The sequence below is a fragment of the Cryptomeria japonica genome, chromosome 4 (genome assembly GCF_030272615.1).
Source record: "Cryptomeria japonica chromosome 4, Sugi_1.0, whole genome shotgun sequence".
NCBI classification, from domain to species: Eukaryota; Viridiplantae; Streptophyta; class Pinopsida; order Cupressales; family Cupressaceae; genus Cryptomeria; species Cryptomeria japonica.
In genome coordinates, this window is record NC_081408.1 from 737846827 (window position 1) to 737874577 (window position 27751).

A 27751-nucleotide genomic window follows, 5' to 3' on the forward strand; every position below is an offset into this window, starting at 1 on the left:
ATTGTTCTATTATTATTTTTATCTATTTATTAATTTTCCAATTTTGGACCTTCCCTTATGTAATCATATGATTTGGGAATCACCCTCTAAATGTAGTTTTATTACTGATAACGTCTTGCTAACTTGATTGCTAAAAAAAAAACTAAAAAAAAACTATAAAATATGTTTTAATATAATTTTAGAGTGAAGTAAAAAAAATTAAGACTACTATTTAACAAGCTTTTTATGTAGATGTATTTAAATTTTCTATGCTATTAAATATAAAATCATAATTGTTGATGATAATAGTAAAAACTATATATTTAAGTGCATATTTAAATCCAAAAAAATTAAATTTTAAAAATTATTTATTAACCAAAACAAAAAAAACACAAAAAAAAAATAACTGAATCGTTACCTTCCTCACCTTGAATTTAAATGATATGGAAAGGCATACAAAAGAAGTTTGGATTGCGCAGGTCACATTGCCATTTCACAATCTTCCTTCGCTCGCTTCCAATCCAGGTATAAACAAGTAAACATTACCCTGCTCTGCTTAATGTATTCTTCATTCTTAAAATTTCAATTATCATTTTACATTTGAGGTCCTCACATTCAAATCATATCATTTTACATTCCTGGCCCTCACAGTCAAATTAGTGATGGGTCAGGATTGATTGGTTGCAGAATTTTGTTGTAGTGAAGGGTCAGGATTGATGGGTTGCAGAATTTTGTTGTAGTGAAGGGTCATTGAGTGTAGTCCAGCCTTAATAGGTGACACTACAGCCTTAATAGGTGATAATAGGTGACACTGTAGTGTGGTTTTTATGATTGATCATGGAGAGTAATCCGAGATGTTTATTTTTTTAATTTTCTTAAATTGCAGATACTCAAATTCTTAAATTAGGGTTAAATTAGGTTTCTACGAAATATGGGGCAAGATGGTGGAAAAAAAGAGAATGTAAAAAAGAAGAGAGCTGGGGAGGGTGCAAATGCAGAGGAAGGTGTATGGGTTGATGTAGGTAGGGCAGAGAAGAGAGTGTGGATATGGAAGGTGACTCCCTCTGTGTCACGAGCATGGGACAGAGCTTTTCAGGAGAACCAAAGCTTGGGCACTGTTACTGTGGCAATTGATCTGCTGAATCAAAACAAAACATCACAGGTCTGATTTTCTCTACTTTCTATTCCATATCTCTCTGAGTTTTACATCAATTGTGCTTTATTTTCTCTACTTTATACTTCGTATCTCTCGGAGTTTTATATCAATAGTTTAGTATCCAGGTTTTATTGTGAAAAGTTGGTAAAAAAATTAAATGTTGCATACTAACATAGTGAAAAAAATGTTATCTTGAGAACATAGAATTTTTAAATCTTTGAATCCATCTTATACAGTGGAGAAAATTACAAAGAAATCTGCAAATGTGAACTAATACGAAGGTTTCAACAAAGAATATTTATTCTTAAATTCAAGCTTGGTAAAGTGAAAGGCAAAAAAAGAAAAAGTTAGATGGATTTTTTTTTTTTTTATCGGTAATTGGTCAAAGCCTGAATAGCTTTTGACTGGAGCTAATAGGGGCCCATCCCCATCCCATATTTTTGAATTATTATTATTATTATGTTTGATTAGATTGACTCCAAGACCTTCCCCATACTATGGAAGGCCAAGAGTCACAACTTAGAATTCCACTTTAGATGTCCCTATTGGGAATTGAACTTGGGTCTCCACAGTGAGAATCCAGTGTTTTAACCAGTTAAGCTCAACCCCTTAGACAAAGTTAGATAGATTTTGACAAGATCTAGAGATTGATATTTCTTCGTTTTAAGTTAAACTGTATTTGTTTGTTTATATTTGTAGCATTTTTTTTTTCTGATTTAATTTAAAAATAGGTATAGCTATTTTTACCGGAGAGGATTTTTATAGTTGAAAGGAGGAGATCAAGGGGTTCAATATTTAAAGAAGATATAAAATTAAAGTTGTATAAATATTGATACGGATATGGTCATTTTTTAAGACCTTCAATATAGATACGGTTGGATACATCATTTATAAAAAAAACATATATACATATTTAACACAATTTTCTAAATTATTTGAAGAGATTTTCATTATTTCAAAAGCAATATAGACACATAATTGCTACATAGATAATGATAAGCTGGTTTAACATTTTACAATATGCAAAATAGTAGAATTGTATTGGAAGATAATTACTGAAATAAAAAAAATATTTCTTTTGTCTTTCCCATTTGATTTAGGTTGTGTTTATATCAATTTTTTTGAATGCATGAATAAAGTTTTTAAATATTAAATTTAAGAAGATTTACATCAAATTTTTAAAAAATCAAATCACACAGTATCCAGCATGGTTAGAAATTAAGGTTTTTTTTGGAAACCCATGAATATAGTATTCGACGTGTATCGAGCTGTATTGGATACGGTCCGAGGATATGCGTGCCCAAGGAAGGACAGAGGAGTTTCTAACTACTCTTTATAAAATTGTCATTGATTTCAGCGAGACATCTATTTTTAGCAGACGAGATTTTTCATTATATTTGAAAAGAAGGAGATGGGGTTCAACGTTTAAAAGTATTATAAAATTGCTGTTGATTCAGCATGATATCAACTTTTACTACAAGGAATCTCAGCAGTATGGGTCTGGTTTGGGTCTAGGTCTTGGGCTGGTTTTGAATTTGACTGAGTTTTTATTTCAGTTTTGGATCATATTTCATGATCCACCATCAAGTTAATAGAGAGTTAAGATTGACAACAGTCTGTCAACAATCATCGTTCACATAAATCAGGGGAGTATATAATTGTATGCAATAAAATTTAGTTTCTACAAGGAACACTATATGGAAAATCACTTGAACATCTCAGATATTTTATTTGGTGCTGTTTCTGAGTTAGACTTTGTTTTGGAACACACTCCGTAATCTATCATCAAGATTATAGAGAATTAAGAGAGAACATTTTGCCAATATTCTGAAAAGCAGCATTTCATTACAGACAACCACAACCATACTCCACAAAAATCAGGGGAGCATATAGTTGTATGCAATAAAATTTTGTTTCTACAAGGAACACTGTATGGAAAATTACTTGAGAATTTCAGATGTTTATTTGATGCTGTTTGTGAATTAGATAGTGTGTGAGTTTTTTGATCAACATTTTAGACCACACTCCACAATCTATCATCAATATAATAAAAAATTAAGAAAGACAAAATATTGATAAATCAGTTGAAAGAACATGAAGAAAACAATAAGAGGTCATTTATGATTAAAACAGACTTTTAGAAGCTCAAATTTGATTCTTAAAAATTAATTGAATGATAAGGTAGCCTTGTGACATGCAGTCTATCATAGGGTGTCGAAAGCTTTTCATCAAGACCTTTTCCTATACATAATTTTGGTTAAGTTTCTTCATAAATTGTGTCACAGTAACATATTGATATGGCCGTTCCCTGTCAGAAGCCCAGTACTGTTCCTGGTCTTTGTGGAATGTAATCTGATATGAAAACACAGAGAAGCTAAAATCAGAAGAATGATGTCACAGATTTAATAATTCTGGACACAAGGTTTCATAATTTATATAACTGCAAATTCAGAAGAATGATGTCACAAATTTAATAATTCTGGACACAACAGGAAATCTGTAATGGATTTTCATTCAGGACAGCTATAATTACATCCCTCAAAGAATTCAAGAATATATTGCCGATAGTTGACATATCATTCATCAACAATGGCTTCATTAGACCTACAAGCATTTCATCTTCAAAGCACAAATGAGGGTGAGCTACAAGCCCAACAATGGAAGATAAATAGGAATATATGAATACATAGAAATAGTGTGTAGAGACCCCAATAAACTGTCATAAATATATATTACGTCAATTGGTCAAATTCTCAACAAGAGAGAAATTGAACAAAACTTTCAGCATATTGACAACAATCTGAGAAATTAAGCCTTTGTCAGGTTGTCATCCCTGCATTATGTACATTTGGATTTGCATATGCCGATGTATAAGGAATAAATTCATGAAGTTGGTGTCCATTATAACTAATGTTGTCTACATAATTAAATAAAAGTTAAAGTTTTCTTAATATGTCAAAAAATTTAAACACTTGTAACTTTTAAAAGCTCATAGAAATAAAAGTCCATGAAAATAAATTAAGTATTAGGCTGTAGTGATACAATGTCCCTTTCTATGTCTTCCTTATCCTTTGGAAGATATTTCTATGTCTTTCTTATCCTTTGAGCTGGAGATGAGACTAGAGTTGATTGTTGTGCTTGAGTAGAGACTCGGTCTTTGTTAACTAGAACAATGTTATTATTCTTTAAAATAATCATATTGTTTGTTCTAAGCTTCCATGTAGTCTGATTACTTCGAATATTCTCTAATCGATTTTCAAATATTGCACAATGAATAAGTATAGAGTCAATATTGCTCAACTTCTTCATAGCTTCCATGTCAAATACCTATTTGTTAAAGAACTTTTTTTATCTTCATCTCAAAATTCTTTTTGATGGATTAAGCATCAATGAATTGAGAATGTTCCTTTACTTACTATCTGAATTGAGAATTTTCCTTAACTTGACTATCTGAATTGCATGCATAAAATATCAATTATATGCAGATAAATATTAACACATGAATGAAAAACATAGAAATAATAACAACGAAGAGATAATATTTAACGTGGTTAACCCAATCTCGGGCTACATCCACCAAACAGAGAGTCCAATATTATTATCTAGTAAATCAAAACCGATTACAACCAACAATCCCTTGCAACTCAATATCACTGCAAAATGCTATAAAATTCTCTACAAAAAACCCCTAACCCTTAGCCTTTTTATTAAGACTTATGTCGGCTACAAAATTAGGGTTACATCATGTCAACCAATAGAAAAACAACACCCGACGGCTTTATAAAATAATAAAAGTATTTTTGGCCTCACGGGCCGCTGCCCCTTGACCCCACCTTGTATCGCGACAAGGAGCACACAAGGGCATTGTCCCTTGAACCCGCAAGGGGCGATGCCCCTTGACCCCACCTTGGGGGTGTTGCCCCCAAACCCCTATCGAAAAATAGGGGGAAACCACGTCGATAAAAGTAGGGAAAATTTAACCTTCGAGTCTGATTAGGCTCCATATAACAACAAGGGTATTTATCCTACCTCCCAATGTGGTGGAAAGCCATGATGGCATCGTTTAACATTGCTAAGGTCTAATATATATATATATATATATATATATATATATATACATTGTAAATATAAATTCAACATGTAAATTGATAACAAGTATCATCTTAAATAACAATGTAATATACTAATTTTAATATGATTTTTACATATTATATGAAAAAATTATTTTTTTCTATTATAAATGGGGGACATGACAGTCCTCCCTTCCCAAGATTGCTTGTCATCAAGCAATGATTGTTTTAATTAAATCTTCTCAATGCGAGGATCCCTAACTAGCCCTTGAAGATTTTTAGTCTTAAGACAAGTTTTCTCTCATCAATTATATTCGTAAGAACTGTCTTGGTTAGTCTTATGGATATCTTTTGAGACAAGCAAGGGTGAACTTCCCATCTATTGAGAAGAGGATTAGAAGCATGACACATATCTGTGACCTCAATGACCATGTTGGCTATGCTATATAAAATGGAGACCTTTAGGAATTAGTTCACTAAATCTCATCGTTTATATGGTAGTTGTACCCTAACACAATTGTTTGGAAGAGAGTAAAATGCTATATAACATTTGTAAAGAAGCTTGGTATCTTTTAGTCATACTCTATGCAAGTTTTTTGAATACGATGTTTCACAATGTTTGATAAGCAGTTAGAGAATAGAAGATATTTTGGTACAACGAAAGTGATTTTGTGGAAACCCCAAATGATAGTTTTAGTCCATTATTACATATTGTTCATGAGAGGAATACATATGTCTAAATTTATTGTTTTATAAGTTGTTGGAGGAATATGTCTAAGTCAATGGTTAAGACATTTAATGAGATAAATTTCTCAAAAACGTATAAAGGTTGCATTTGTAGAATGTGAAAGATTTTTGATCTTGATTAAGTAGGTCTAGATGACGATGTGGAAAAGTTAATAATAGCTATACTTAACTCAACGTCAATTATTAGAGTATGTATCTTGAACCCTTAGCATTGGAAAATATTTAGTCAATGAGAAATCTTAGTTGATAGTGTGAATATCATTGATATCGTAGTTACTAAGATTTCAATTTCTTAATTACGAAAATATAGCGTCACCCCCTTTTTGCCATACAGTTTGTATGCATATAGATTGTTATGGTTGGATATTGACACATTGGTAAACTTAGTGGGTAGATCAAGATCATGTGTATCACAAATATATTGAATGGCTAAACATGTTTCCTTTCTCCTTTAATGACAATTTATAGGCAACTTTCTATACTTATCACTTCATGGTTTGAGCAATTCTACTCTCACAAAGTTTTCATTGTATCGTCATGTTTCAATAATCCCTCCGTTGTCCTTCCCATGTTATTATGAGTATGAGACTCGTGTTTGCAAAAAGAAGGGCATTGGTGATTTAAAACATGCACCTCGTTTAGAGTATAGTACCCATGGAATAACCAAGCATATTCAAGGAAGGCACACACACACACACAAGAAGTAATTATGTTGAAATATTTAGGATATGAAGCATCCATTCGAGACAAAAAGCATTCATGCTGAAAACACATGACACTATTGCATAAGATACAAAGCACAACAATGGATGAAGCATGGACATAAACACATGGAAGGCATGAAGCAATTACATGCATACATGCAAGGCATGAAGCCTAAAATGTATGTAAGACATGAAGCATCCACATAGGGTATGAAGTAATACACATAAATGCACACAAGGCATGAAGTCGTGTAAATATTAAAGCATAAACATAAATAAGGTATGAAACAATACCCATAAATACATGTGAGGTATAAGCGTAGACCCCAAACATGTAAGGCGTGAAGCAATACACATAGAGGTGCAAAGCATACATGGGAAAGGTATGCACGAATCCAATAGGACAATTATGAATCATATGCATGAGTCATTCTCACGAATACACATAAGGTGTAAAGCACAAAGTATACAAATGAAAGCACATAAGCCAAGAAGCATCCACATAAAACATGGAGTATACACATAGGCACTAATACATGTAAGCATGAAGTGTACACATGAATACACATAACACATGAAGTATACACATGAATTCACTTAAGGCATGAAGCATACACGTGAATACACGTAGCATAAAGTATATATGTGAGGCATGAAGTAACATACATAAATGCCCTAAGACATGAAGTTTTCACATAAGACATGAAATAATAGACACATGTAAGACAAGCAACAACACACATGAACATACGTAAGGCATGAAGCAGTGTAAAGCATGAATCATACATGTAAACATAAGGTAAAAGCATATATGAGAAAGGTACTCATGGAGTAGACATGCTAAAGACACATCAATCATGAAGCATACATGGGAAAAATATTCATGGAGTAGACATGCTCAAAACACATTAGACATGAAGTGGTTAAAGGCGCACTCAAAAGAATACAATATTGGCTTGATCAATTCAATATTTATCCTACCTCCCAATGTGGTGGAAAGCCACGATGGTTTGGTAGTGCTTCTTCTATGAAGAGTCGCTACCCTTCTTCAACCCACCGCTTAATAAAGGTTATCGAGTCTTTACGAAAATCGATTAATAAATACTTTAACAATGACATCGTTCAACATTATTAAGGTCTAAAATGTAATGTAATATAATGTGTGTGTGTGTGTGTGTGTGTAGTGTTTACACACACACATCATTTTAATATAATATATATTGTTAATATAAAACATCATTCAATGTATAAAATGTAAATAATGTACATTGTAAATATAAATCCAACATATAAATTGATAACAAGATATCATTTTAAATAACAATGTAATATAATAATTTTAATATGATTTTTACATATTATATGGCAAATTTTATTTTAACTATTTCTGTTATAAATGGGGGACATGGCACGCTTCTCATTGATGCTTGAGAATATTTTCTGTGCAACAAGTATATCATTACTCATTTTCATCATCTCTTTGATATTTTTATCAACCTTGATCAATAGACTCTTTTCATTTGGATACAATGATCTTATGTCTTCTTTGCTTCTTCAATAAAATTCAATCCTTTAGTTATTATTATTTTAACCTAGTCCTAAGTTATTTTTGAACCATACTTGCATATCTTCTCAATTGTAACTTCTTTCCCATTTCTTGAACTGGGATCAAAAGTGACATTTATTTTGTCCAAGGGTTGGGTTGAAGTGTCAACTATAGATTTGAGGTAAGTAGTCAAAGCTCATACTTATTGCTGGGATCATCCTTAGAACACTTATCTTTTTTGTAGAATGTTTCATCATCCTTGAAATGGTTGTGGCCTTCTTTAGTTGAGATGACTTTAAGAGTAGGCTAGAAACATCAAATTGGGGAATACCCAACTAGGCTACATTTATTTTCTTTGAAGCGGTTTTTTGCAACCAAGAAGAAGGGAGAGTAGATGGAGTATCAATGATATTTAGAGAGAATTATAATTGCATCATTGTTGGGGGAGTGGTTAACGAAGGCCCAACTTGATCAAAATATGAGATATCAAGTGAGGAGGGAGGTGTAGGATTGGGTTGAGTAGGAGAAGTTTGGAAGGGATGTGGTGTGAGGAAGTTGGTGATGAATTATATGAAGAAGATGAGAAAGTATCCACTTAATATTTTTCATCATCTCCACCTTTCTTAGAAGTTTGAGAGCTAGTTGAGGCAGAAGGATGAGAGAAGGCTACTTTTGTTTGTTTCTCTCCCTCTTCTTTTGTAGCAATTTTATTCATTACCCATTCCTTTGACTTTCGAAGAACTACTATCAATCTTTCCTTCAAAATTTGTACTTCTTTTATGCAACTATTGATGGGTAGTAGTGATTGATTTTGAATGTGATTGAAATAAATCAAATCATAAAAGTTTGATTCATTATCTTTTATACCTTGGATATCCCAATTTAACTTGAAGTTTCTGATTTGTTGTAATGACAACCTCATCCAATTCCTCTTCCCAACTTCATATTTATTTTAATAATTGACCCATAAGATTTCAACTTCAGGAAAGTGATGGAACCCAGACCCAAGCTATAGATTGTTTTCATTGTGCATAGTGAAACTCATCAAGGACCTTTTAATGTTCAATGTTCTAGATGATTTGCATTGATAATGATTTAGCCCAAAAGAAATGGAATTTCATGCTTATTTACTCTCTTTATATCTTTTTTTAACTTCACAAAGTATTCAAAATAATTCAAAAGGAAAAAATTGCCACTTACATGCCTTTGCAATTTATAAGGAAATCCATCAAAGACCTCAATTTTGATATAAGCGAGTCTTTGATGCTAGATAAAATAAGCCACATATGCATCTATCAACTATGTAACTTTTGAATATATCCCCATTCCCATGTCACCTTGAAGTTCCTTGGAAGCATGCATCATTCATTCCTATTTTTTATAAATATTCTCCAATTAGAGTTGTGGGTAATAAGAATTTTAAAATCAACCTTAAGCATCTCAATTTGTGGTATACTAATCATTCAGATGTATAACTCTTCATTAAATCAAACTAATACTATAATGAAATTTAGATCTTCACCAAGAATTTTATGTAACTTCATGGCGTCTTTAATAATCTTAGATCCATAGAGCAAAAAGTTACTTAACATTTATTTGTGGCACTAGAAATGCATTTCATTTCACCAATTGTTTAGGAATTTTTGTGGAAGATTGTAACATGGTAGTTAGAATTTAGGAATATTAGAGAGGCCCAACTAGGTGTTTGATATATATATTTTTAGTTATTGTACCTATTCTTTTAATTGATGCTTGTTGGTGTAAATTATGTCTCATAATTACACTTTACTTAAGTTGACTTAGGATAATGCATTCATTGTAGTTTGCGTATGAGACACTTAGGGAAGTGTGCACATAGGGAAGTTGCTTGTGGGAGAAATTCCACCTTTTGTGTTGTTATTACATTCCACCTTCAATGGGTGATCCACATTTAGTGGAATATTTTTTTATTTCTCCTACCTACCCTCACCTACCCTTGTATCTCATTGGGCCACATGTCATGATTGTGTGCTCTCATAGCCTTGCCTTTATAAGCAGGCTCATTTATATCGTATGTAGTCTTTTCAATCAAATCCAATCCATTGTAATCAACTTAGTTAGTTGGGTATTTTACATCTTGATAGGAATACAATTTACTCTTGTAACATATTTTGTTCTCTCTTGTTATGCTATCTTGACAAATTCTCACAATGCTTTGTATCATAATAATTGTTCACTGAAGATAACATAGATATGATAGTAGACTAAACATTATCAATCTTTTATTTCCTTGTACTTCTAGAGACACATAGTCAAAATTTTGTAGATCTCTCTCATATTTACCTACAATAGGAATAGCAATTTTCTTATATTCTTGAGCTTCATGCATTAGTATGAATAAAAGAGATGATATTATACTTCTCTAGGGGGTTGTCAATCTAATAAGGTTGAAATTTGTGACAAGTTATTCCCCAAAGTTTTGAAGATATGACAATATCAAGATGGGTAGGAACTATGGCTTGAGATAAATCAATTTCTTTTGATGTATTTTCTTGGGCACATTGCACATGGAAAAATAGAGAAGTGGGAGTTGAGTTCTAGGCAAGTCTTCTTTTATAGATAGCAAAAAAAAATGACATTAGGTATAGGATTCTCTATAACTTGTTCCCCCTAAAGTGACCCTTTCTATGTAGCAAATTTCTTGGTAGGTAATTCTATGATAAACCAAGAAAACTTGTTGCAAGTAAAAGAGTAGAAAGAGGTGACCTAAGTGGAGATGAAGAAGGAAGTGAACAAATACCTTGTTTATGAGGTTGAGAGAATTGATTTTTTTCAATTATCTTTTTCATGCGATTTTGAAAATAAAATTAGGTTTCTTTTGCAAGAGTCATGACTCTTCTTTTTCTTCTTCTTGGATAGGGTTGGTGATAATCAAATTCAGAGCTCTTGACCTTGTTGATGGGTTTTTTCTTACCAAAAGAGAGTGGGACTTGGGTCTTCCCCCACTTGTTTGGAATGAAGCTTAAGGGAATTGCTATTCTTTGTTGCTCTTTCTTAACAAGGTAAATATTATTCATTTTATTTTGAAGCCAAGATATTTTTTCTATCAATGTCTTCCTTGATTAAGTATAAATATTATTGACTTCATAAAAACATTCTTATCATTAAAAATATTCTTTGAGACACTTGAAATTCTAAAAACCTTTAATTGAAAAGTTATGGGTCTCAAGTATCTTTTCTTCGTTATCACATGTTCATCATCACAATCAACCCAAAAATATTCTAAGTTGAACTTGTGTTTGGATGTGGCTCGTACAAGCTTCTTGACATTACCTTTTGGATAAAATGTTGTTCTTTTATCACGAACAAATAAATTAAATTTGGGTAATTCTTCTATTACATGTTTGACATGAAGAAGAGAAGAGAAATATAAGCATTGATACTGATGGGAAAGTGGAAAGCAAATATATGTTTACCTATTATGATTTTGAGTCTACATAGTTTTGGCTAGTATGCTCCAAGAGTTCTAGCTTGCCACTCATGTATTTAGGTAGGTAATATGTATGTAGTGCCTTTGAAACCACCTACTTGGATACATGTGAAAGTGTGAAATTCAGTGAACCAATTTCCTCTGTAATGTGCCCCCCTTTGAAATATAATTTAATAATAAATAATAATAATAAAATTAAAATACAAAGGAATAAAAAAAAAAATTAAAGTAAAATCTAAAAGAATATAATTAAATCTAATTAAAATAATGAATCGTCAAAAGACATGAATTGATAAGTCGCGACTCCCCCAAATATGATGTATACAAGGGAGAAGAGAAATCATTCCAAGGGGGATACTTTGGGAATTAGAAGTGCAAATTTGATCTAAATACGAAGTACATATGTGATTGTGAAAGGTTGTGTCCCTTTCAAAGGGCAAAAACAATGAAGAGTTGAAATTTTTCAAAGGGTGCTAATGGTGGAAAGGGTGTGTCTCTTGCCAAAGGGCATACACGATTAAGAGGTGTGACATCTTTTTCACATTGAGAGATATAAAAGAAGAATTGTTTTTAAGTTACAAGCAATAGCAGCCTTGTTCTTGGTATGCATGGTGATATGCTTAATACATGAAGCCTCCTTTAATGTTCTTATGTAGGATTTAATAGTAATATTAATATAGACCACAATATGTATTACAGTCATACTTAATTTCAATTATTTATATATTTATTCATACTACATTAGAAGTTAGTGTACTAACAAGCCAATTACTTAATCATTTCTATTGCCCCTGCATCCCATAAGGAGAGGCGTGGTGTTGTTAGGGAGAGGTAGAGTAAATCCATCCCAAATTAGGTGAGCACCAAGGGTGGTCTGGATGGATGTTCCTGAAACCTAGGCCCAATAATGGAGGTGGTGTCATCATACCCTAGACAAGTAAATTCCCATCCAAGGTTGAGGATTAGAAAGGAAGTAAGAATTGGGGCTTGAATAGAGCCACTATCAATTGTACTATGAATAAATATGACTATCTAGTTTAATAAATTAATTTAAGGCATGATAAAGTAATGGGTGTTGATTATTGGGAAATTGGTAGCCTCCTAGTAGGGGACATAATCATCTTCACAAGGCAATGGTAGTAGTGTCTTCATGAGACATGCATTTGTTTGTAGTATTTTCCACCCTTTTCATTATATAAGACACGATCATAATTTAACCTCTTAAAATGTTATTGATTTTCTTTGAGTTCCAACTAGGGATAAATATTGTAAGCTTTTTATTGTTTAGGAGAAAGTGTTCAAAATTTAGTTAACCTAGGAAAAATTCCACTTCTCACCATCATATACACCAAATAAGAATTCATATAAAATTTCTTTGGGACTTGAAATATTGAGAGTTTAAGAAGAGTATCATTAATGATAGTTTCCCATTCTATTCTTTTATTTTCAAGAATTGTAGCATTAAAGTAAAAAAAATCAAAATTAGGAAATTTTTGGCATTGTTTCCCCATCACTTTGTTTATTAAGGGTAACCAAATCATTTATTTATAGTTGAGAGTCACTTCTTTAAAGAAACTTGGGTAACCGTGAGGAAGAAAACCTTTATTTTGTTATCCAATTCTTATTAACAAAATTTGAGCACATATCAAGGATAAAACCATGGAAATTCCTCAATAGGTAAGGCAACATAGTATGCATGATGAGGGATTTGTAAAGTCTCCTAAATACTCTCTAGGGTGATATCCAAAAATATTGAATTTGCAAGATGAATGATTTTTCTTATTTGTAGATTGTAGTGTTTTGTACAAGTAATAACTAAGTCATGAGATTATATGATTGTAAGGAATGTTAAAACTTGAAATATATCACTATCTATAATACACCTTGCATGAGATATTATATCAAAATTTGCTCGTTCCGAGAGATTATATATTGACACACTTCAAATTGGTATAAATATGCTTGAATGAATGCATGATTTTGGATGTAGGGACACCCCCTTGAATTCACATTTCATTTGTTTGACCTTTGGTGGAGTCATGTAGGACCAATATGGGAAGTTATTTGCTAGGTGAGAAAGGCCACACAAATGTGGGATGCAAAAAAGGTAAGAAATGATCAATCTACTTGGATTCACACAAAGTTCATAAGTTGGAAAAGTGTAAATTTTCTAGAGTTATGGATTACAAAAAGGAGTGTACGAATAGTAGCTTACATAGCTATATTATTTTTTGAAAGTCTACAAAACACAAGAATATGGAGATATAGAGAAATAGGTCATGTGAGAAAATTGGGATTGATGAAGGGTACTCCCCTTACAAACTCAAACATGTAATAACAACAACAGATAAATAAACAAAAAATCAAGAAAGAAACACTTGCTTTCTATTAGCCCAATGAAATGAAATTACAACATTAAGAAAATAACATGTGATAGGCACATCGACTTTCTCATTACAATAATTTGCAAGACAAAGCCACAATATGCACTACTAGAACTGTATTCTGTCACCCATCGTTCACCATGTTTATTCGGAATGTATAACTGTCCTAGAATGTTCTAAAAAGTTGTAATCCTTATTTAGTGACTGATCACTTTTCTCTTTTTTTTTTCCTCCAAATTGGAATATGCCAAAAAATATGCCTAAAATGGGTTTTGGTGCACACCAAAGTATTTTGATTTTTTTTATTTCCCTTCTAAAGTAGCACAACATTTGGAGGCCATTACTTTTGATCCAAGAATTTGATTGAACCCTTTTTTCTAAACTTATAAATATCTTAGAGTGATCTACAACATACTTTTCCCAGGTCAAGAATTGATTAGAGATTCATCGAGGTCCCTCTCGATCATGTAAAGGTCCACAATTCAAGTTGAATATATTTTTTAGGATTTTTAAAACCTTGAATCATTAATATATATCCCAAATTAATAGGATATTGTGATGATTCTTTCCCCAAAGTTCTCTTTCCACCTGACTATTATATTAATTATTATACACTTTATTCACTTCCTAGTTATCGATGTGTGATCTCTTTATTACTAAAACTATTTGTTAGTATTCCAATGTGTGATTATATTAGTTAACTATTGGGTTGATATCAGACCCCTTGCTTTTGATCCCCCGATTAGAGTCATGCTGTTCATTGTTTGCTTTAGACGAGTATATAGTTTCCTATGATCGGGGATATTGGAGGATGATCGTTGGTGAATGATATGTTGTGCATATACGTGTGATGCCCGTGAAATATATATGCTTTACAAACTCAAATAATCAAATTGAATATATTGGAGAAAATTAGCGCTTGAGGAAGAAATCGATATCTTCAACATATTGACATATTGCTTCAGATCGATACTCACTAAATAGATATTAATTCTGTACTTCTTCTTATTTAACTTCTGATCCAAAACTTAACATGGTATCAAAGCGGTTTAAGCAGGATCACGATCATAATTGATTAAACAGTGAAATATTCTTCTCTTCTTCTTAGGACATATATCTTAGCATCGAAAATGGTGAATAGACTCAAGGTTGAAGATAGACTTGATGTTGCCTCAAACTTCACCTCTTGGAAGTTTAGAGTTCTAATTGCATTAGAAGAAAACGATATTCTCGAGTTCGTGGAGAGCGAGGTGTCTGAGCCTTCCGATGAGACTGAGAAAACATAATGGAGGAAGAAGGGCACAAAGGCCAAGAAGATATTGATTGATTCTGTGAATGCCCACCTTGTGCCTATTATCTCCAAGTTTAAGTCAACTAGAGAAATGTTCAAATTTTGGAGGGATTTTATGAGATCACTAACACCAACAAAGCTCTTGCTTTAAGGCAACAACTTCATCACATCAAGATGGCTAAAGGAGATTCAATCATCTCCTTCTTCATGAAGATTACTGAATTGAAGGATCAACTATATGCCATTGGAGACATAGTTGAAGATAAGGACTTAGTAATGTTGGCACTTCATGGTCTTCCTCAATATTGGGAGCCTTTTATCCAAAGTATCAGTGTAAGATATAGACTACCAAAGTTTGATCACCTTAAAGCATATTGCATTCAAGAAGAATTCAGGTTGGCAACAAGAGGTATTGGTCGTAGCTCTCACAATGAAGACAATTATGTTCTTGCTTTTCAAACTTCAAAGAGGAAAAGAAGATAAAGGAGAAAAGGAAACTTCAAGAGAAATAGAGACAAGAAATCAGGTGTTGCTCTTGAATCAAAGAAGAAGAAGGATCTCTCCCATATTCAATGCTTCAGATGTGACAAGTATGGTCACTATGCTAAAGATTGTCCAACAAGACCAAAGCATCATGCCTCTATTGCGGATGTGGATGATGTCTCTCCTTTGAAGGAATCAAGAGATAACTCAAGCGGATTTATATTCATCTCTTCCCTATCAAGCCATTTTCCAACCGATAGTAGCACATGGTTGATTGATAGTGGTGCTTCACGTCACATTATAGGTTATAGAGAACATCTTTTAGAATTAGTAGAAAGAGAAACTCACCTTCAAGTGATAATTGAAGATGATGCTTTCTATTCAGTAACAGAGTTGTGGAAAGAAAGAATAGATCCATAGTTGAGGCAGCCAAAGCTATGATCCATGATCAAGACTTACAAACCTTCCTTTGGGCAGAAGCATCCAAAACTATAGTGTATGTTCAGAATCAAAGCCCTCATTGAATATTGGAAAATATGACTCTCGAAGAAGCATTTACAGGTGTGAAATCCAAGGTTAGTCATTTGAGAATCTTTGGTTGTCCTGTTTATATTCATGTGCCTAACGATAAGAGATCTAAGTTAGAATCATCTGGCAAGAAAGGAACATTTGTGGGTTACAGTGAATCTTCAAAAGCCTACATGATCTACATTCCAGGATAGAAATAGATAGAGATCAACATGGATGTCTCTTTTGAAGAAGATGTTGCATTCAAAAGATCTAAAGGTTCATACATGGATGTTGATCATACTGCCAAGATTCAGAGGGAGTCTAGTGCACCTGAAGAGGCTATTGATCCAATCGAGCCTTTGGAAGCTACTGATGGTCCGAGAGATATTGCCATAAGTCGAAAGAGACCTCTATGGGCTAGACAGACTATGCAAGATGCAAAGAAGTATGCAGCCCCTAGATGCACATTCAAAGAAAGCAAAAGACCATAGAAGTTTCCTGGCTATGTAGTATTGATGAGTCACATCATTGAGTCCGAGCCTTCCAATGTTGAGGAAGCATCAAGTCAACAAGTATGGAGAGATGCTATGGCTAACAAATATCAATCTATTATCAAGAATGATGTTAGGGACATTGTACTGAGACCGAAGGAAAATCAATTGTATCTTCTAAGTGGCTTTTCAAGATCAAGCATGCAGCTGACGAAAGTGAAAAAATACAAATAAAGCTTTGTGGCAAGAGGATTCTCTCAAAAGGAGGGAATAGACTATGAGACATTTTCTCTTGTTGCTCGTTATACATCCATCAGAACTATTATTGCTATTGCTTCAACTAAAGGATGAAAGCTACACCAAATGATGTAAAGATAACATTCCTTAATGGTGTGATTGAAGAAGAAGTGTACATTGAGCAACCATATGGGTTTGTGATTCATGGAAAGGAATCTCATGTGTGCAAATTGAAGAAGGCATTGTACAACCTTAAACAGACACCTCGTGCTTGGTATGAGAGGATTGATCAATACCCGATGAGCTTGGGATTCCCCAAGAATGATGCAAATTCAAATCTCTACTTCAAGGTAATTAATGGTGAGGCTCTAATATTTGTTCTTTATGTTGATGACTTATACCTTACCGGGGAAGACCATCTCATTTCCAAATGCAAGAAGGTATTAGCTTCTGAGTTTGAGATAAAGGATTTAGGTTTTTTGCATTACTTTCTAGGATTGGAGGTATGACAGAGACCCAATGAGATTATTCTAATTCAAGGGAAATACACAATAGATAGCTTGAAGAGATTTGGTATGATGGATTGCAAATCTATGTCTACACCGATGGAAATAGATTTGAAGAAATTGAGTGAGTCTACAACTAGTTCAGATCTGGTAGATCCAACCATGTACAAACAATTGATTGGATCATTGATGTATCTAGTCAATACTAGACCATACATCTGCTATGCTGTGAGTGCCCTCAGTTAGTTCATGTGTGAACCAAGGCAAATTCACCTAGTTGTAACAAAACATATCTTGAGATACTTGCGTGGCACAATTGGACATGGCTTGAGATATTCATCCAGTGTAGACCTAAAGTTACAAGGCTACTCTGATTTTGATTGGGCCGGAAGTGTATGTGACATGAAGATCACTTATGGATGTTGCTTTAGCTTGGGGCCTACCATGATTTATTAGTGTAGCAGGAAGCAGTCTTCGGTGGCACTGCAGAGGCTGAATATATTGCAACATGTGTAGCAACTTGAGAAGCAGTGTGGCTTTGGAAGCTCCTTATAGGATTGTTTGGAGAATCATTGGAGCCAACTGTTATTCCTTGTGACAATCAAAGTTGTGTGAAGCTGACTGTCAATCTAGTGTTTCATGACAGAATAAAACATGTGGAAATCAAATACCATTACATTAGAGATATGGTACTGAGGAAATCTATTCAACTGAGGTACATTTGCACTGATGATCAGATGGTTAATATTCTCACCATGCTCCTCTCTAGAGTGAAGCTTTTACATTTTTGAGACAAGCTTGGAGTTGTGGAGAATGAAGCCCTTGCTGAGAGGGAGGATCAACATCAGAGATTTGTGTTATCTGCTATAATGCATGTTTCTCTGAGATGGAGAAATTTGAGGTGAAAGCCCTTGTACATCTCTAAGATGGAGATGTGGTTCTATCCACGCTCTGGGAGTAGCCATGGTGGATGTCATGTTGAGATACTCCAAGACAACATCATGTTGAGTGACTTTGTGATGGGCACCTGTGCACATATTCCTTTCCACACATGGGAGTAGGCATGGTGGACGTCATGTTGAGTGACTCCATGACGATATCAGGTTGAGTGACTCCGTGATGAACTTTCTTTCACACATGGGAGTAGCCATGGTGAGTGTCATGTTGAGAGACCCCATGACATGAATACCTGGAAAGATACCTCCTTAGATATGAGGGAGTGTTGATGTTATAGCAACATGAGTTCTCTTTCCCCCTGACTGTTGTATTAATTATTATAAACACTTTATTCATTTCCTAGTTGTCACAGTCTTATTTCTGCAATCTCTTTATTTACTAAAACTATTTGTTAGTATTCCAATGTGTGATTATATTAGTTAACTATCGGGTTTATATCACACCCCTTGCTTTTGACCCCCCAATTAGAGTCATGTCTGTTCGTTGTTTTCTTTAGACGGGTATATAGTTTCCTTTGATCAGGGATATTGGAGGATGATCATCGGTGAATGATATGCTGTGCATATACGTGTGATGGCTGTGAAATATATATGTTGAATGGTCTTTGTGGAATATATATGCCTTACATAAGTGCCCAACAAACTCAAACAATCAAATTGAATATATTGGAGAAAACTAGCGCTTGAGGAAGAAATCGATATCTTCAACATATTGACATATTGCTTCAGATCGATACTCAGTAAAGAGAGATTAATTTTGTACTTATGCTTATTTAACTTCTGATCCAAAACTTAACACATATGTCCACAAATGCAAACTTATTAAAAATAGTAACATGCCATTTTTAGCCCTTATTGATAATTATTTACCAAACTTAACATTAATCAAATATACAATATTTGAGTGGTGCAATATTGACCTTACACCTTGGATGCTCCTACTTTAGACACTTGGGGTAATTTGAGAAGCGGCCTTATCACATATACTTGGGGTAATATTCCTTTGTGCTTTTGTTGATTCATCTTCAATGCCTCCTTCACGATACTTTGCCAAATCTTAAATATCGAACATAGGTGGAATGTTAAGTTCACTTTTCAAGATTCTGCATGGGCCAAAAACTTTCACCAACTTATTATATGTTCCCATTATAAACCTTTCTTGAATTAATTCAATCTCTTCTTTTGATTTGACTTAGCCTTGTATTGAATGTTCATCTTATTAATGTGCTTTCTCACCTCTTCATGCAAATTCTTCAAGATGACACTTTTATTTTCTCCTTCGCCCATCTTCCTTAAATCTGAAGCATGTCAGGGACTACTTCCATATTCAATTTGGAATGGTCATTTACTAGTGCTCCTATTAAAAAAATTGTTTTTATAAAATTTTGTTTGTGGTAAAATCAAATCCCATCCCTTGGGTTTGTTTCCTAGTAAGAATTTTGGTCTACTATCCAAAATCCTATTCATCACTTTGTCTATCCATCAATTTGTGGATGGTGTGAGAAATTGAACTTTAAACTTATCTTCAACTTCTTGCACAATATCTTCAACTTCTTGAAAATATTCTATTTGGTAGACTATGTAGTCTCACCACTTCTCTGAAAATGTGCACCATCTTTGAGAATCTATCTACTACCACAAAAATGGAATCATGTCCTCTCCGAGTCCTTGGAAAACCAAGAACAAAATCCATGTTAATATCCTCCCATGCCCTCTTTCGTATAGGTAATGGATGCTATAGCCCTACATTCTAACTTCATTTTTTTTTATATTGCATACTCTACAACTCTACAAAAACTTCTTCACATTATTCTACAACAGTGGCTAGTGATACTGGTTACTAATCATAGCAAGGTTTTATCTTGACCAAAGTGTTCAACCAATCCTCCACCATGCTTTTCCTTAGATTCTTCCTCATGGAACTCTTTGGAATGTAGAATTGGCTTCCCTTGAATAACATACCATCGTAGATTATAAAATCCAACCACCGTGTCCTATTTAAAGTAACAACCTTCATGCAAGCTCCCCAAGCCTTTGCAAAATCAGGATCCTCAAGATACAAACTCTTGAGTTCATTGAACCCAACAACTTCAATCCACATCTTTGTCAATAAAATGTGCTTTCTACTCAAGGAATCTGCAACTTTGTTAGACTTTTCACTCCCATGCTTTAAAATGAAAGTAAATCTTTGCAAAAACTCAACCTATTTTAAATGCCTTTGATTCAACTTGCCTCTATTATTCAAGTATTACAAAGATTAATAATTAGCAAACAAAACAAATTCTTTTGGCAAAGGATAATGTATCTATTTATTCAATGCTTGAACTATAACACTTAAATCTTGATCATAAATAAAATATTTTCTCTTGACATCATTAAACTTTCAACTAAAATAAGCAATTAGTTTACCTTCTTGACTCAATACTGCTCTTATGGCTTAGTCACTAGCATTACAATCTATTTGAAATACTTTATTAAATTCTGGAAGTGCCAAAATAGGTTGCTTTGTGACTTTCTTCTTCAACATGTCAAAACTCTTTGCTGCTCATGTAGTCCATTTAGACTCCTTTTTATCCCCTTTTATTGTTTTAATTGGGGGTGCAAAATTACTAGCAAATTCTTGATAAACTTCTATAAAAACGAGCCAAACCATGGAAAGATCTCACCTCAATTTTAGTCCTTGGGCTAGAACACTCAATGATAGCCCTCACCTTCTTTGTGTCAATTGGAAGACCATCTGCTGAGACAACAAATCTTAGGTACACTAACTCCACAAAACTACACTTCTTCAGGGTAATCAACAATTTCTCTTCTCTCAACTTTCAAAGAAAGATGAAGAATGGAGGATGTGTACAAAATCTCCAGCCATCATCAAGATTACCATCAAGTATAGATGTCTCTTGCCAATGATGGATGGCATTATGGATTGTTTGAGTGGTTCTAAGTACTTCCCGAAGATAGACTTGAAGAGTGGATATCACTAGATTTGGATTAGAGAAGGAGGTGAATGAAAGACAACTTTTGAAACCAAGGAGGGCTTGTATGAGTCGTTAGTCATGCTTTTTGGGCTAACCAATGTGCTGAGTACATTCATGCGGCTCATGAATGAGGTATTAAAAGAGTTTTTAGGAAAAAATGTTATTGTTTACTTGAATGAGGTGTTAAAAGAGTTTTTAGGAAAATTTGTTATTGTTAACTTGGATGATATTTTGATTTTCAATAAGACATTGAAGGAGCATTAAATGCATATCTCTAGAGTCTTTGAGTTAACCCTTATCATAATTTAATCTCCACTTGGGATTTCATTTTCCTTATTATAAGAATTTATTTTTGTATATTATAAAATTCATGTTTTTTTGGATTAATAGAATTCTCAAGGGTTGCTTAACAAATCTTGATTTCTTTCCTCTCATTCTGATACATGCTTTGGATTTAGGTGATTTCTAGAACTTTTGGGATAGTAATCAACTTTTATTTATATGTATATGTTCATAATTTTTATAACCAACAAATAATAAAGTAGACAATTTCTTCTTAACCACATTAAACTACACTAAATCTCTATTTTATATTTATCACTATTTTTTTTTAATGTGAATGTGGTATTTGTATGGGGAAGAACTTGATATATCCTCTTCTTCTACCCACAAATACAAAATTTCCCTTAGATATATTTCATTGAAAAAGTCCATGCAGAGAAGAAAAGAGAAAAAAAACCAAGCCATTGAGGAAACATATAAGGTCATATAAGATAAAAACAATTGAAAAGGAGAGTTAGATTATTTTTTCAAGATATATTACTAAGTTAGTAGATAATTAAATTGTGCTAGTGAGTCACAAATCAATAAGTAAATTTTTTTATTAAATTTTTTTTATCAATAATTAGTTTTGTGTAATATATTACATCTTAGTATAATTATACATGTTGGAAAATAATGAAATAGGTATTATTGAATCATAATTAATAATAAATATTTTGTTAATAGTTAATTGTGTCTTTAACTTTTGACAAAAGATTATTTGAATGGTCAAATTAAAAGATTTTATAAAATTTATTGTAATCAAATATAAAATAATTTTTATAGTCCCTTATAATTTGATATTATCATTACAAACATGATATAATTTTTTTAATCCCTCATAATTTAAAGTTACCATCACAAACATGATATAATTTATAATCTAAATAAAAGTCTCACCATTTTGATAAGGAAACAAGGCATAAAGGACTCCTCTAGTTTATTTCTAAATCTATAATGATGATCTCTTGACAGGAAAATGCTTCCCCAATTATTGATTATAATATTTAAGTCTTTAACCTTCATTGAATAAAATATAAATACTTTTACACAAATATTACTAAAATGATAATAATGAATTATTATTATTATAATATTTAAGTCTCCAATTTATATCTAATAAAATATGAATACCTCTCAACAAATATTTATTTAAAGAGATTTTATAATGAATGAGAATTACTTTCTTTACCCATTTCTTATGTGTATATGAATTATTTTCAACAATATCATCAAATTTAACTTATATCCAAATTAGATTTTTTTCTATTTTTTTAATTTTCTTATTTTTTCAAAATATTAAACTTATTTTATATATAATATTAATATTCATATATTATGTTCTTACTTAAATATATTTATGTATTTTTATATAGAAATAGTATAAAAATATAAAATATAATATGTTAAAATTAAAATAAATAAATATTTTAAAATAGATTAAAAGTTTATTTTCATTTATTTTATATTTTTTATGTTAAAGAGAAAAAAATATATTCATTGTTTTTTCATTTGTACAGAATAATACTATTGAAGATCCAACTATACCTCCTTTTATGAAAAAAAGTGGAAGTAAGGTAAGTATTTCTTTATATTTATACATATATATAAATATTTTATAAATAACATAAATAGAATAAATTTCATCAAAATTAAAATATCAAATATTTATTTTTTAATATGCTAATTATGAAAATAAATCATTCAACTATATCATTTACTTTCAAAATTTTAATTTTTAATATTTATTCTTTAAAAAAAAGTTTTAATCATATTATTTTACTTATTTTTCTTTCCTTTTTTCCTATTTATTTGATTACATGTTTTGATTTATGTTTATAGGATAAAACTAAAGACAATTCTTTAACAAATGAGGTACACAAAGAGGTAATGATTCTAACAATTAATTTTTTTTGTCTTTTACAAAAATGTTATTATAAATTTGTTTTTTGTTAAAATTAGCACATTGTAAAGACACATAAACATATGTAAAATTTTAAATATAGAAGATTATGTGCATTTGTTTTTAAATATTCCTTACAAATATATTTAATTTGATGCAAAAGTTTATTTGTAAAATTATTTATAAATATATATTCTAAAAAGGAATGAGTGTGCTCTGACATAGTGACAAACAAATAATTATTCCTTTAGAAGGAATAAGTAATGGCATATAAAACCCTAACTTTGTATCTCTTATAGTGTACCAAGGATATGACCTAATCATGCAAAATTATCACATTTTTTCTATCTAAAACAAATGCCTTTATAGGCATGCTAGGTTTTCCAAAGGTTCCTCAACTTGTAGACATGTCCATTTTAGATATATCATTCCTTTTTATGCTCAAAATCTATAGTTTACCCTATTTGAGATATGGTGCATGTTTCAAAATATGCACTAGGCTTGCATTCTCTACTTTTTACCAAAAATGGTTGAATGTGAGATACCATTTGTAATAATAAAATAAAATTCGTCTTCAAAAAATATCAACCAAATTATTATTTAGACATATTTTATGTCAAATGAAACAATATTTCTTCAAGAAACCTATTCATTTTTAGCGCTTTACTTGCTACAGTTTTGAATACATATGCAAACATGTTTCTTCAAGAATCTAATTACTTTTAGTTCAATACTTAAACAATTTTGAACGTACAATATAGGATGCTGGTGTGAAAAGGGTATTGTACCTAGTAAGTTCGACACATATACATCCTACTCACACATGTTACGTAAGTTTACTTAGGGAACACATAGGAAACTTTCCTCTTTTAGTAGATAGTTATCACGTTTCTACCTTGCTATCACTTTATGTATCAAGTCATAAGATTAAGACACATGTCATAATATTATACCATCCTATGTTCATCTTGTCCTATATAATCAAGGGATCTCCTTTTAACATAACACACATACCATTCCATTATGTTGTATCATTTGCATCCTTGAGAGAATACACTTATTATTTCTCGTGCTTTCATGAAGTGCATTAATCTTGGGTGGATAAATTTTTCTACCAATCTTGCATGGTATAGATAATTGTACACCAACTCTAACATGGTATTAAAGCTTGTGGAATTGTTTCTTGTTAGTCTTATTTGAGATATCTAGATTACAAATTTTAGTACATTTTGGGGTTTTTATTTTTTCGGCACAAATATGAGTTCACCGTTGGATTCAAAAGGTTCAAGAAGGTTAGTTTTGCCTTTTTTTCATCCAAATTGGACATTAGAGGGCGTCACCATTCACAATGCTTGCATATGCCAGATACAATTTGAAATTAAATTTAAATAAATTAATTCTTTTTTTTTTTTAATTTTAATTTTTGGCAAAAAAGTGTTTCTACAATACCCACGTAGTTGCAAGGTACCCTGTGCAATGTGTGATCCAAGGGTGACTAGAAGGTGCCATGTGGTGCATCGGGTATGTCTAGAAAATTGATTGCACTCTTGTTTGGAATTAGTAGGGTACACACCATGTAATTTGTAGATACCCAAGTAAAACTATCATTAATATTCCTTTACTCTATCTAGGATTCCCTACCTAATGTTAAATTTAGAATATTTCAAGTTTCTAAAAAAGAATATTCTTCCTAGACATACCTCTCAATGGTAAGTTGGAATTGTAGAGGTTATCCTTGGAGGTGAGGGCCTGATTTAGGGCCCATAGCTGAGAGGATGGACATAATAGTCCTCGAAACTCATGAGCATGAGGGTTGTAATGTTCCAACTTTTGAGGGTTACACAAAGATATCAATATGGAATGAGTTAATAGAAAGTGGAAAGGGCCATGGAGGGGTAACAATTTTAGTAAAAGAATCTTGAGAAAAAAATATAGAAGTGGAAAAGGAAGACCGAAATAAGAAGTACATATGGATGAAAATAGAGGCTAAAAATCTCATAATATATCTTGCAGCATGTTACTTTGCTTTACATAGTTCAAAATTTTATAAGAAGAGGAAATTAGACAAATAGGACCCTTACGTAGTCTTGAAAAAAGATATACCGACATACATCCACAAGGGATAAATCATTTTAATGGGGAACTTTAATGCTAGAACAAAAAATAACCAATCTCTTTGCCTTAGTAATGAAGAAGGAATAGGTGGCTATCCTTTATGGTTAGAAGAGGAAGGGATTAAAAAATGGGAATGAGTAGCACAAGATGTGAAAGAAGCTATCACACAATATGGGGCATAATTGTTGGGAGTTTGCAACCTATATGATCCGATTGTTTGAAATGGTTTCAAATTTTGGCCAAGATTAGGGAACTTTACATGCCACACCTATAACGGTCAAAGTGTGGTGGATTATGTTATAATCTCAAAGAAACTTATGTCAAGTTTTACAGAATTTGAGGGGAAGTACTGCCCCACATAAATGAAATCAAACCATAGCCCAATATATGTTAAGATTAGCATGCCAAAAGATAAAACCAATATCAAGAGAAGATACAACAAAAAGAAAATAAAGAGGTCACTCAAGGTACAATCCTCTTGACGCATGAAAACCAAGAAACCTTTCAAACAATGCTCAAAAAACAACTGCAAGGAAAAGGAATCAATGGGCTGACCAAATCAAGCAAAGGAATAATAGGAAGCATCAAGTTGACATCAATAATCCTCAAGGCACTCAATTCATGCTAAAGGTCTAGACCCAATAGAAGTAGCAAGAATAGCTTTTTGACAAATCTATGGTATGACAAAGAATGTAAGGTAGCAAAGAAAATGGTCAAATTATGGGGCAATAACAAGGAATATGTCAAGTCAGTGAGAATGAGAAAAGAGTTTTATATGCAAACCAGAAGAAAAGAGCTGACTTTGCTTGGGAGGCACAATCCAAGAAGCTTTTGGAGAGAGCTGTAGCAAAGAGACATAGTCAAAGAGAATGACATCACAAATATTTAGTGGTTAGAATATGCAAAAAAACTATATGAGAGATTGCAAGATAAAGAAACTTCGTCAGTAAGCAAGTCAAGAACTAAACTCTTCTCCTTGGACAATATTAAAGAAGGAATTTAAAAACTTGCAATAGGTAAAGCCCTGGGACATAGATGACTTATAAGTGGAATATTTAAGATGGGGCATGGAAATTTTCACACCACACATTAAAAGAATATTCAATGGGGTCATTCAAAATGGATTTTCGACAAATTGGACAACTAGTGTTGTCATCACCTTCCATAAGAGTGGTGACATCAACAATCCTTCAAAGTATCACACTATAATGATCAATCCCCTATTTGGTAAACTTTTTGGGAGCATGATGGAAAAACGAATCAATATTTGGGTTGAAAAAGAGGGAAAGAGGGCGAAGGGGTGGGTAGGTTTTAGGCCAAAACATTCTACCATTGACTATTGCATTACACTCAGACACTTGATTGAAAAGTTGGGGACAAACAAGGAGGAGAGGTCTTTTGCTGCTTCGTTGATTTCAAGAAAGATTTTGACATGATATGTAGAAGTAAACTATGGAGCAGAATGGAAGAATTAGAAATTCAAGAACATTATAGGGCTATTGTTAATAGGTTGTATGACCAAGTCTGGGCCAAACTCCAAACCAAACAAGAATTATCGGAATTCTTTGGAAGTATCATACCTTATTTTGGTTATACATTGACAAACTAGAGGAATTGATAGACAAGTTTGGTGGAGGGGGAGTTTTTTTGACCAATTATGTAATAAAATTGCTCTTATATGTTGATGATCTTATTTTAATGTCAAAATTAGCACCAGATTTGAAGGAACACTTGAAGGCTCTATAACTTTTTTGTCATGAGGTAGGGATGCAAGTGAACAACAAAACTAAGGTCATGATTTTTACCTTGAAGATAAAGAAGGTTCATAGGGAATTTGTTTTTGATGGCAGTCCATTACAAATGGTCAATGAATAAAATACCTTGGCCTTGATTTCCACAATAAAC

The 27751-nt window shown here is 32.5% G+C and overlaps 1 protein-coding gene across 5 annotated transcripts in view; it reads left to right on the top strand.

Moving 5' to 3' along the window:
* The first annotated feature begins 389 nt into the window (after positions 1–389).
* The window catches only part of LOC131027441 (uncharacterized), a 110134-nt gene continuing 82772 nt past the window's right edge, over positions 390–27751 (top strand). Inside the window, exons 1-4 of one of the 5 annotated variants that reach the window (XM_057957503.1) lie at positions 390–504; positions 866–1141; positions 23349–23405; positions 23671–23715. In XM_057957503.1, the coding sequence (XP_057813486.1) occupies positions 911–1141; positions 23349–23405; positions 23671–23715 (333 nt within the window). In that variant the 5' untranslated portion in view covers positions 390–504; positions 866–910. Of the gene's footprint in view, positions 505–865; positions 1142–13673; positions 13779–23348; positions 23406–23670; positions 23716–27751 lie in introns of those variants that run through there. The other 4 variants (XM_057957504.1, XM_057957501.1, XM_057957506.2 and 1 more) reach the window with 4 other exon arrangements.